General features: G+C 36.3%; 1 protein-coding gene across 1 annotated transcript in view; it reads left to right on the plus strand.

Moving 5' to 3' along the window:
- Positions 1–13751, plus strand: part of LOC121370060 (putative E3 ubiquitin-protein ligase UBR7) — a 45685-nt gene that overhangs the window by 18261 nt on the left and 13673 nt on the right. The window contains exons 7-9 of the mRNA XM_041495160.1: positions 2127–2266; positions 4759–4905; positions 6784–6949. Coding sequence (XP_041351094.1) covers positions 2127–2266; positions 4759–4905; positions 6784–6949 — 453 coding nt within the window. The remainder of the gene's footprint in view (positions 1–2126; positions 2267–4758; positions 4906–6783; positions 6950–13751) is intronic.

Below are 13751 nucleotides of genomic sequence, written 5' to 3' on the forward strand. Positions count from 1 at the left end.
ATAAATAGGGAAATGTGGGTTAATAAATTTTGACCGCATCCTTAAATAAAAAAAATCCTATAAACTACTTAATACCCATAATAATAATTAATTTTGATGGGGTGGTGTAAATATATTATATAATTTTTACTATAAATAAATATAATTTATACCCCAAGAGGTTCGGAGGAAGGATGAGAAGGTTGGCCCAAGCCCCCAGAAAAGTTGGTTAGTAAATTTTGAAGAATAAAATTACCAATCATATTTCGAACATTGGTGTGACCAAATGGAGGCCAGGGGCATGGGGAGGCTAGACCCTTCACAGAAACATAAGGCCAAATCGCCTACGCCCTTTGGCCCCCCAAAAAACCAACTTCTGGTATCACATTCCCCCCCCCCCCCCCCCCCCATCACCACCACCACCACGACCACCACCACTAGGTCCAACTGCAGCTCGATCCACTCATGGCAATTCACCATTTTAGTAGAAGTTATTAAGACTTAAATTAATGGTGTCACTAGTAGAGTGGTACAAAAGATTCCAATGTTGGTGAAGTTATTAAGAAGAAGCGTCTGAAAGTTTTGCCGTGAAGAGTAAAACGCACTCCGCTGACTCGCGAAGAAAGACCAGAGGCGGCCCCTCGGTTGACCCCTAAAACAACAAGATTAAGTAATTCATAAGACACTGCCACCCTTTAATCTATAAAACCTGTGACAGTACACACGGTAATACTAACCAGGATACTGCCACAGGCACAGACCAGACACCTGCCCTGTTAAATTACACTAGTTGTTTTTATTAAAAATCTAAAATAATAGTTAAAATACAGATAAAAATAGGTAAATGATAAATGAGAGAGCATGCTTGTAACCTATCATATATATTTATACCATGCAACTTTCCGGAAGAGGGAGGGGATTACTGCCAGATAAGCCCCCCTACCCCACCCAGTACCAAGTAAAACACACACACTAACATACGATAACATATAAACACAAAAGTTAAAAGATATGCCACTGTCAAACCACCAAACTAAATTTGATAGGCTGGGGCAGTGGCATACAAAGTAATATTATAAAATTAGAATTGTGAATAAACAGATATCTTTATTAATAATAATTAAAAATTCATTCTCTAAAATAATTCAAGTAACCAACCACCAAACAAATTTCAAAATATAAATAAAGAATTGAAGAGATATCTTAAATATTAAAAGTTTAAGGCTAAAACTAAAACCGATTACACAAGATGAACAGCCGATCAATAAGTGTAGCGTGTGTACAGACAGCCATGACTGACCTCCGACGTCAGAGCTGACAAGGCGAAGTTTTCACTCAAGATATCAATCGCGATGCGCCAAGTTGTTTTAAGGCTCTGTATATTAGCTACAACTAGCAATGAATACAGCAGCTACTGGCGGTGTTATATATTATAAAAACTGACTACGAAAATAAATTTAATAATTAATAAATATAAATCCTATAAAAAAAACTAATTAATAACCATCAATTAATTAATATTAAAATCAACAATCAATTATAAATTAAGCAAAATAATAGCCAGGCTACCGAAGTAATAATTAATTTATATTTTAAAAATTACAAAGTAATTAAATCCGAATAAAAATAAATAAAATAAATAATATCTATATACCCATTATATAATAAGACTACGACGCCTCCCCACTGGCGGGGAGTGTTTAGGTCTATCACCTCCTACTGTTACCAGTAGCACTGCCGGCCTGGAGGGTGGCATATTCATCTCGCTATCAATTTTTAATAAATATAAAATTTTATTTAAACTTTAAATATTCAATATTAAATTTAAAAAACGGACCGATTTTGCCCATATCCCCCGTCGAGAGCAAATCACAAGGCGAGTTCTAAATGGAGCTACTCAACGGCGGATTGTGGCTCACCGATCCAATTAAATCTTAAATAAATTAAATTTTAATTAATATTATTGATCAATGTTTAATTAAATATTTTTATTAGTCTTCAACACGTAGGCCATGAGTAATCTGTCTATAGTTAATAGACTTTTTAACTATTTTTTTACTGTATTATTTATTTTAATGAAACTGTCTGGTCCTAAGGTGTACACAGAGTTGAAAGAGTTAATACCCAATCTGTATGTTTTATTTCAGCAACCACGCTAAAAACAGAGAATGGTCATGACATTTGCGTAGATGTAGGCGAGACATCGGAAAACATTGACATTCCATCTAACAATCGAGGTGATGAGGAAAAATCTCAGAATGTGACAGCTGGAGCAGAAGTAGCTACGGTAAAGACCAAGAAGGAAATGTTTTATTTAACGACTCACTCAACACATTTTATTTTCAGTTATATGGTTGAGGACCACACAGATATTGAGAGAGGAAACCCGCTGTCGCCACTTCATGGGCTAATCTTTTCAATTAGCAGCAAGGGATCTTTTATATGCACCTTCCCACAGACAGGATAGCACATACCACAGCCTTTGTTACACCAATTGTGGAGCACTGGCTGGAACGAGAAATAGCCCAACGGGACCACCAACAGGGATCGATCTTAGACGGACTGTGCCAATATTTAACATTTGCACATTTAAAAGATGTCTACATATAGCTCAATAGCCTTTCAATCAGGTTTATTTGCTGTAAATGTCACTTTTAAAACAATTGCCATAGGCAGGCTCAAAATTGCTGTCGGTGGACTGTTTCACCCATTGCAATTCTTTTTAAAATTACCGTGGGAGACAAATTGTTACGTTGGAGCCTTGCACACACAAGTAAGAGCACTTTCGTGATGTTTTTGGTTTAGACACCACTAGCTCACACTGATTGATTAATAATTGGAAGGAGGGATGTAGCCCAGTGGTAAAGCGCTCACTTGATGCACAGTCGGTTTGAAATTGATCCCCGTCAGTGGGCCCATTGGGCTATTTCTCGTTCTAGTCAGTGCACCACGGCTGGTATATGAAAGGCTGTGGTATGTGCTGTCCTGTCTGTGGGATGGTGCATATAAAAGATCACTTGCTACTAATGAAGGAAGGAAATCGTTTATTTAATGACTACTAATGAACAAAAATATAGCGTGTTTCCACTCTTAAGATTTCAGGGTGAGCTATAAGTATTCTTTTCTTATGATGGTGGCAGAAACAATGTCTAAAAGATTTGCATTTAGATCCATTTCTTACAAACTTAAGTCCTAGATTGATCGAAACTTTGTTTACAGTTGCACCTATGGATGTTCATCACAGTGCATGTAAAAAGAATTTAAAATTAGTTAAATAAACATTTTTAATTAAAATGCTTTTGTGTTTAGCTTAACATTGTTTTGTAATTGTTCCTGTGGATATTCATCACAATGGATATGAAAAGAATTAAAAAGTAATTAATTAATTTTTTTAAATTAAAATGCTTGTGTGTTTAGCTTAATGTTAATATTTTGCATTTGGCTCCATTTCTCACAAAACTTGTTGTGTAATTGTTCCTGTGGATATTCTTCACAATGAATTAGTAAATATCTTTTATGACGTCTAAATTTGCCATGGTTGAATAAACTTGAAAGAAAACCAGATCCTCCTGTCGTGTTAAGGAAAAGGTTGATGAGTTTATGTTGTTTGTAAATGGTAAACATTTCAGATGTGAATACTAATTAATAAAAATAGGTTAATTTATAAATGTTATGACATTTCTTTTAACATTAGCTAAGCTTTCGTGATACCAGAATTTCCTCAAAACCAGACGTTTTAGGCAGCCCTTTTTTAAATATATCTGTACAGAAACTACTGTAAACCGGATACCTCTTAAAACAGATTTTTTACTTGATCCCGAGGGTGTGGGGTTTTGAAGAGTTTCACTGTATGGTGTTTGCTTATAATCAGCTACACCAAATTTGTTCATGTTTTGTGAGACATTTAATTCCATGAACATCTTGTGTTTTAAAAAAGGATACAGTGTCAAGACTGATCTTTTAGTAAATTTTACACAAAAGGTAAACTGATTATGCCAAATAAGATTCTGTAACTGGTGCATGAATTAAATATGAAATGGGGGAGACCTTAACATGTACACTGCCTGTTGGTCAATCCCCAATGTTGATACAAATCGTAATAAATATTGTTTTAAAAAAAAAGAAATATGAAATGCAAGTTGTGGATGCCTGTAACTTGTAACTCAACTTAAAATCCATATATATTGACTTAACAATAATGTATTGAGGACTCAGCAGTAGATTTTGATGTTTTTGCATTGGAAAAGCATGTATTAATAATTTAGACAATGAAAACAGACTCCTACTGACACAGCAGTCACAGCATTTGAGCAATCTGCACTCCTAGTGTCTGACAAAGCATGTCACAGCATTTGAGACAATCTAAAACAGACTCCTAGTGTCTGACACTATAATGTCACAGCATTTGAGCATCTAAATACAGAAGTCTGACAAAATGTGCACCGAAGAAACATTTGATAGTTTAAAAAAAAAAAAAACGCCAACTGAAATGGGACCATTCTTGTTCACCAAATCCATATTAAAAATCTAATTATCATCAAAATATACCATACATGTATCTAAAAATTAATCTACCTGCCAGTTTAACTTACTTTTAAGAATGTGTTTATTAGCAAATCTCAATTTTGCCTTAACACCAGTTTGAACCTCTTGTGTCCACAGCATAAGTACATATAACAGATTGCTTGCTGAATAACAAATCTGATGGGGTGTTGTGTGGACAGACATTTCTGTGTTGTAATTTAAATCTAAATGTGTTTTGTGGCTTTGTTTTTGCAGAGTGAAGAGGAAATTCCTTCCACTACTGAAGAGACATCGGTTTGCAAACTTGAAGAATTACAAAAGAGGGAGATAACTGTTCCAGATACTAATGCCTTCTGGCCTAAAGGATTTAGATCAAAACTGTGTAGATGTCCTCAGTGCATAGTAAGAAAGTTAAAGTTTGTTTTGTTTAACGACACCACTAGAGCACATTGATTTATTTAATCATAGGCTATTGGATACATGTCAAACATTTGGTTATTTTGTCATAGTCTTAGAGAAAACATGCTACATTTCTCCATTAGTAGCAAGGGATCTTTTATATGCACCATCCCACAAGACAGGACAACACATACCACGGCCTTTGATATACCAGATATGGTGCACTGGCTGGAATGAGAAATAGTCCCGTGGGCTCCACTGGGCTACATCCTGCCCTTTGGTGCATAGTAAGGTGATCTAGAACATTTTATGGTTAATATTTAATGCTTTTCATTGTGACGGATAGCAAAGAAGAAAATGAGAGATGAATTTTTTTTTTTTTTTTGTTGCTTTTTATCTGATTTCATAAAATGTTAACAAAGATTCGATCTGATCCACAATGTTAAAATGACTTTTATTTAAGAATGACATAGATTTTGAACTTTTTACAGATCAATTCAGCTTTTATTTTTTAAATATACAGTGAAACCGGACCCTCTGTAAATCAGAATTCCCTCAATCTTTACGTCTTACAAAGTCCCTTTTTACAAACCAATGAATGAATGAATGAATGAATGTTTTTAACGACACCCCAGCACGAAAAATACATCGGCTATTGGGTGTCAAACTATGGTAATGCAAACAAATAAAGTGATGATCAACATCAATATAACAATTCAAGATTTAAATAAAAACAGTGTAAAGAACTGTGCAAAAATACAAATATCACAGATAGATACTGACTTTTACTCAAAATTTCAATTGTGCTGTATTGGCCATTCTCAAATAGAATTTTACACCCCTGCACCACGGTGAGGTTACAGCACGCGCAGGGGATTTTTTGAAATACCAGGACAGAACTTGACCTCTCTAAACCGTATCCCTCTTAAAACTGGACATTTGTCTTGGTAACAAGAGTGTCAGGTTTAGAGAGGTTTCACTGTATATCGCATCCCTGAGAAAAATGGTGGTCAAAAGAGGGATTCATTTACACATGTATATGCCTCCAACAGGGCACAATATTTCACAAGAACAGTTGTTCTGTTGACGTGTCGGTTAAGCAAGTGGTGAACAATTACATTGTAAAATTAAAAGTACCATATATCAGTAATGAAAGAGAAAATCAGTTTGTTTTAAATACATTTCAACCACCAATGTAACACAGAACCATAGTTCAAGTGTTTGAGGATTAGGTAGGCCTAACATCGGTTACAAGAAATATATTCACGTAACCGAACATTCGCTTATCAGAAGATTGAGGCCTTGTCACGTGAACTGACTCCCAGTTACCTAAGATTTTGAAATATTGTCCCCTGCTCCAACCCTCACTGATGATGCATACATGAATGTAGTCTTACCATTTTGATTATAAATACATCACATTTTACCATGGAAGTCTTTTTCTCTGAAATCTTCCTGTTAGCTCTGGTTTAAGCTTCAGTTTTGAGTTTAACAACCCTTATTTACATGTCCTTGCACAAACTGAAAATAACCAGCTTGGTAACAATGGTCATTGGAATGAATGAATAAATGTTTAACGACACCCCAGCACGAAAAATACATTGGCTATTGGGTGTCAAACTATGGTAATGCAAACAAATAAAGTGATGATCAACATCAATATAAAAACTCAAGATTTAAATAAGAACAGTGTAAAGAACTGTGCAAAAATACAAATATCACAGATAGATACTGACTTTTACTCAAAATTTCAATTGTTTCTCGAAGAAAACAAGGGAATTTTTGCTGTATTGGCCATTCTCAAAGAGAATGTTTCACCCCTGCACCACGGTGAGGTTACAGCACAGTCATTGGAAGGATTGGGGTTTTTTTATTTACCAGGGGATGTATGAAAACAAGGGTGTGAGTTTCTTGCTGGATGTCAGTGATACGGTTCACGCCTACGAGGAGCGAGGGCGACTGAAGGCGGGGCCAGCCTCTCGGGATGCCCAGGAGATTGAAGCCTTGTCACAGATGAATCGAGTTCAGCAAGTTGAAGTCATCTTAGGTATGTTTAGGATCGATTCCCATCGATGGGCCAAATGGGATATTTTTCATCTTTCCAGTCAGTACTCCACAACTGGTGTAGCAAAGGATGTGGTATGTACTATCCTGTCTGTGGGATGGTGCATGTAAAAGATCCCTTGCTGCTAATCGAAAAGAGTAGACTATGAAGTGGCGACAGCGGGTTTCCTCTCTCAATATCTATGTGGTCCTTAACCATATATCCAACGCCATATAACTGTAATTAAAATGTGTTGAGTGCATCATTAAATAAAACATTTCCTTCCTTCTTAGGTATGTCTTTTTCAGGTGTCTGAAAATTGCGAGAATTGTCGTTTGTTTTCATATTAAGTTTAGGACATCATTCACAAGGTTATAAGAGGTTAAATTAAAAACAGGAAATTGTTTTCCCTAATATATTTTGGCATTGCACATAAATTGGTCGCGTAAATTTTTTAATTCTTTGCGGCCTGATTCTAGATTTTCATGGATGTGGTTTGTCATTCTAGACATCAGTCAGGGATGTGGTTTGTCATTCTAGACATCATTTGGGGATGTGGTTTGCCATTCTAGACATCGTTCAGGCATATGGTTTGTCATTCTAGACATTGTTCAGGCATGTGGTTTGTCATTCTAGACATCATTCAGGGATTTGGTTTGTCATTCTAGACATCTGTCAGGGATGTGGTTTGCCATTCTAGACATCAGTCGGGAATGTGGTTTGTCATTCTAGACATCATTTGGGGATGTGGTTTGCCATTCTAGACATCGTTCAGGGATGTGGCTTGTCATTCTAGACATCGTTCAGGCATGTGGTTTGTCATTCTAGACATCATTCAGGGATTTGGTTTGTCATTCTAGACATCTGTCAGGGATGTGGTTTGCCATTCTAGACATCAGTCGGGAATGTGGTTTGTCATTCTAGACATCGGTCGGGGATGTGGTTTGTTATTCTAGACATGGTCAGGGATATGGCTTGTCATTATAGACATCGATCAGGGATGTGGTTTGTCAATCTAGGTATTGTTCAGAAATGCTGTATATCATGCTAGATATTGTTCTGAGATATAGAGGATACCAAATGAGTGGCCATTTGATACCATTTATCTTACAACAAGTTGCTTAAAAATGTATCTAACGAGCAAAAGCGAGTAAGATAAATGGTCTTAAACGGCCGCAAATTTAGTACTCTATTTATCACCCACCTACAATTACCGTGGCATTTGTTGTATATTCTGAAAATGTAAATATTTACGATGCCATGATAAATGGTGTTTCATTCTAGATGTTCAGAGATGTGCTATATCTTTCTAGATATTGTTCAGGGATGTGGTATATCATTCTATGTCATTCTAGACATTCAGGGATTTTGTGTGTCATTCTAGACATTCAGGGATATGGTATGTCATTCTAGACATTGTTCAGGGATGTATATCATTCTAGATATTGTTCAGGGATGTGGTATATCATTCTAGATATTGTTCAGGGATGTATATCATTCTAGATATTATTCAGGGATGTATATCATTCTAGATATTGCTCCGCAAGGCTCAATGGGTAGGTGTAAACCACTAGCACTGACCAGTGATCCATAACTGGTTCAACAAAGACCATGGTTTGTGCTATCCTGCCTGTGGGAAGCGCAAATAAAAGATCCCTTGCTGCTAATCAGAAAGAGTAGCCCATGTAGTGGCGACAGCGGGGTTCCTCTCAAACTCTGTGTGGTCCTTAACCATATGTCTGACGCCATATAACCATAAATAAAATGTGTTGAGTGCATCGTTAAGTAAAACATTTCTTTTTCTTTCTTTTTTTTGATAGTGGCTTGCTTGTGCTATATTGCATTCTGACAGTGTCTTTCTAGATATTGTTCAGGGATGTATATCATTCTAGATATTGTTCAGGGATGTATATCATTCTAGATAATGTTCAGGGATGTATATCATTCTAGATTTTCCGTTTCCGATTTTTCCCTTTTCCGTTTCATAATGTTACAAATTCTGGGTTTTTTCTGTTTCAGTATTAAACAAATTCTGATTTTGTTTCACTCACACACACACACACACGCTCAGTGATGCAAATGAGCACACACACACCAGTGGCATATAACATGGCAATGCCGTAAATGTTAAAAATTAATAAGCAAACATAACATAATATATCTTTCACTTGAGTAAATATCGGACAATTTTAGCTCACAATGTTCGGTTTTTCCTGTTAAATCGCCGGGAATAAGCGAAGAAAACATGACTGGTAAAACGTCTAGATACTCTACATTAAACATTTGGCGTAACATACAAAGGTACTAGTGTCGTAGCGTAGCACAGGCAGATGTCGGTGTCCATAGTTTCTAGTTTGAAAAATAAATTTTAATTAATCAAATGTGCTATTTAAAGTTAAATAATGTTTTGGAAAAAAATCGGGAATTCCGTTTCAGATAGGTATTTCCGCGATCGCGGGAAAATCAGTGCTTCTAGGTATGTCATTCTAGACATTCAGGGATTTCGTATGTCATTCTAGACATTGTTCAGGAATGGGTACTATATCATGCTAGATATTGTTACAGGTGTGGTATATCATTCCAGGCATCAGCAAGCAAGATTGATATTAAACAATATATTAACCAACTTGGTAAGAAGATTGGAACAGTGCACTTGTTAACAAACTTCATTCTGTCAGCCCACTCTGCCCCCTCCCCTCAGGAGCTGTTCCTCATTTTGGTGTAGAGGTGGCAAGATTCCCATGCGTTACCTTAAAAGTGGCAAGAGTCTCATGGGTTACCTTGAGAGTGGCAAGAGTCTCATGGGTTACCTTGAGAGTGGCAAGAGTCTCATGGGTTACCTTGAGAGAGGCAGTAATCTATAAGTCTTTCTGACATTACTAATGATAAACCTACCTGTATCAATTTAAATATTTTCTGCAGATATGGAATCAATATCTCAAATAAAATTTGAAGGGAAGAAACATCCAACAAAAACAATAGCGTCTTAGCGGTTCCCAGTCTATTGCTACGCAGCTATTGCTCCAGTGTAGCATTAGACTGGGTACGAGTTGGGGGAGATATTGTTACGGCATAGCGTTAGACTGGGTACGAGTTGGGGGAGATATTGTTACGGCATAGCATTAGACTGGGTACGAGTTGGGGGGAGATATTGTTATGGTATAGCATTAGACTGGGTACGAGTTGGGGGAGATATTGTTACGGCATAGCATTAGACTGGGTACGAGTTGGGGGAGATATTGTTACGGCATAGCATTAGACTGGGTACGAGTTGGGGGAGATATTGTTACGGCATAGCATTAGACTGGGTACGAGTTGGGGGAGATATTGTTATGGTATAGCATTAGACTGGGTACGAGTTGGGGGAGATATTGTTATGGTATAGCATTAGACTGGGTACGAGTTGGGGGAGATGTTGTTATGGTATAGCATTAGACTGGGTACGAGTTGGGGGAGATGTTGTTATGGTATAGCATTAGACTGGGTACGAGTTGGGGGAGATGTTGTTATGGTTATAGCATTAGACTGGGTACGAGTTGGGGGAGATGTTGTTACGGTATAGCATTAGACTGGGTACGAGTTGGGGGAGATATTGTTATGGTATAGCATTAGACTGGGTACGAGTTGGGGGAGATGTTGTTATGGTATAGCATTAGACTGGGTACGAGTTGGGGGAGATATTGTTATGGTATAGCATTAGACTGGGTACGAGTTGGGGGAGATATTGTTATGGTATAGCATTAGACTGGGTACGAGTTGGGGGAGATATTGTTATGGTATAGCATTAGACTGGGTACGAGTTGGGGGAGATATTGTTATGGTATAGCATTAGACTGGGTACGAGTTGGGGGAGATATTGTTTTATTACCAATATGGGCAGTGAGATACGGGTGAATATATCTTCCATCTTTTCCTAGGGACAGATGATCCGTAATTTCGAGTATGGAGTGGGTTATTGTCTATATATGGCATAGCATTAGACTGGGTACGAACTAGAAAATACTGTTACTTAACTTCACCAGTAAATGACGACTTTCATTGTTTCAGCAAAAAATAAAAACGCACAATTAAAAATGCCTGTATGCACCTTTTGTCAAAAGAACAAGAACATAAAATGGGATGGTTTTCGATGGGGTGGTTTTGAATAAGTGCTAATAATAGATGGGTTTATTGGCCAGTGACGTCAAAGTACTGTGCGCAGCCATGTTTAGAATCATGTGATCAGTCCGCCATTAAGTGAGTGAAACTCGCACAATAATAACATGTGAAGGCATTGCATCTGGCTGCATTTTTAGTATTTATTACCTTTTTAGTACATTTTCTGAAAAGAAAACCAGTATGTCGGATAATTCAACCTCATTTAAAGACTGTAGATTCATATAAAAGTTGGTAGAAGTGTGATAATTAAAATCGTAAATAATTAGCATGATTCTGCAAGTAAGGTTTTGATTGGTGGACATGAGCTCCAACTGGCTGGTGTTAGATCCACATGTAATAGTGGAGCTAATTTTAATTAGATTGTGCCGTCACATGTAAAACCCATCTATACTACTAAATGCTAATAATAGTAATGGAAATGATCATTTTTGCAGTGACATACACACACAGACTCGCAAATAAATAAATAAAAAAGTAAAATACAAATTAAAGAAACAGTATTATTATATTATTTTAGGGCTAAAATTAATTAATGCAGAGTACTGAAAATCAATTAACATTGTTGTGGCATTTCACAGTATTTCCTTGCAGTAAAAACACCAACACCTGTATAAAAATGTAGACTAAATTAGGTTATAAAGCAACACGTTATCAAATAATTTTATTGGTCGCCACATACCATGACATTAGATACTGAAAAATACATGTACCGCTTCTTCATTGCTCATCTTTACGTTGATCTGATGGTGCTGACAAAAAAAGATCCCATTGGTTGACCTGGAATATTAAAGGTCATTTCCATCCTAGATGATAGCCAAGTTGCTTGCCTTTTCTATTATATACCCGACTTTGAAAATGTAAATTTTTTAATTACTTTGTATACGGTAATATCTACATTTGACATTTTATAGCATCTTTATAAACCAGTTTAGAGATTTAAAAAGTTTAATTAATTATTTTTCCAATTATTTCAAGTCTGATTTCAAATTTATATTTTTGTGTTCAGTGTTGGGAAAACACTTGCACCAATATAGGCTACGTGTTAGGGGCCGTCCATAATTTTCAACATTTTCATGAGCGTACAAACCGTACGCGGAGGAGGAGGGGGTTAAGGGGCCAGCGTACACTTTTTTTGAAAATGAAAAATGTCGATCAACATTTTTCATTTGGGGATATACGCTTTTAAGGATGGGGGAGGGGGTGGTCAAAAGTGTACGTTTTGTACGCTCGTGAAAATGTTGAAAATTATGTGTTTGGGATGCTAATTTATGGAAATAAAACAAGCTTTCTAATAATTATTGTAAATATTAGTATCTTCTTTTTTTTTTCTTTCTCTTTGACCATAGCAATACTTTTAAGGGTTTGTATGTAGGCTAGTGCGTGTCTTAGAGGGTTCTCTTCTTTTTTTTTTTCTTGCACCCCCCACCCCCTATATTGTGGTATTGAGAATAATTAAATTATCCTGTCATCAAGTGCCTATGGGACTATTCGAAACACAATTAAAAAAAAATTAAAATTATATATATATATATATATATATACACACACAGACATACAGACACACAACACACACACATATATATATATATACAGACATACAGACAGACACACACACACACACACACACACATATATATAATTTTTGTTGAATAGTTGTACTCAATATAATAATCATTGAAAACAAAATTTCGGTTCCATCATTTTACCGACATGGTACCGGAAACAATTGTTTCCGTGAAATGCAAAGGCTTGGTTTCCTTGAGAGTGACCAGATGCTCATGGGTTCACTTGAAAATAGGAAATACAGCACATATATTTAGAAGCATCGGTGACTTTTCGTTATGTGTTAATAATTCTGTGCAATATCCGTTTGTTGACCAAAGTGCCAAAAGACTGTTTTCATGGTTTGACCACAGTGTTAATTTTTCTGTTTTCGAAGATTTTATTTTTGGTATATCGTTATGATATTTTACAGATTTTACTGGTAAATATGTTTTTCATTTTGTATTCATAATTCAGATTTTATGGACTGACCATAGTGTTTATTTTTGTCATTTTGATGATGATTTTTTTTTAAAATTGTATTTAATGTTAATATTCTTCATTTTGTCTTTAATATTTCATTTCATTTCAACTTATTTTCGTGCTTATATCCAATTAAGGTTCAAGCACACTGTCCTGGGCACACACCTCAGCTTTCTGGGCTGTCTGTGCAAAACAGTGGCTTAGTTGGTAATTGTTAGTGGTTAGTGAGAGAGAAGAGGGTGTGAAGGTCTTACACCTACCCACTGAGTTGTTAAAACTCTCTCTGGGTGGAAGCCGGTACCGGGCTGCGAACCCTGTATCTACCAGACATGTCCGATGGCTTAACCACGACACCACAAGACCGGTATGTCTTTCATAAATGTGACTCTCTACACTACCCTAATTTTATTAATAATTTTAGAACTTTAAATTAAGGTTGATCGACATATACATGTACCATTGTTTGACACACCCAGTGGCTACATCCCACCCTGTCGAGATATTATGGCTAGATAAATTTCTATATTTCCGTTCACTGAAATTATTTGTTTGAGTCGGGGCTGCTAAAAGTTTTATAAAATCCACTTGCAATGGGATCAGTGATTTTTAAAAATTTCATAGC

This window comes from Gigantopelta aegis, chromosome 4 (assembly GCF_016097555.1).
Source record: "Gigantopelta aegis isolate Gae_Host chromosome 4, Gae_host_genome, whole genome shotgun sequence".
In the NCBI taxonomy this organism is placed as follows: Eukaryota; Metazoa; Mollusca; class Gastropoda; order Neomphalida; family Peltospiridae; genus Gigantopelta; species Gigantopelta aegis.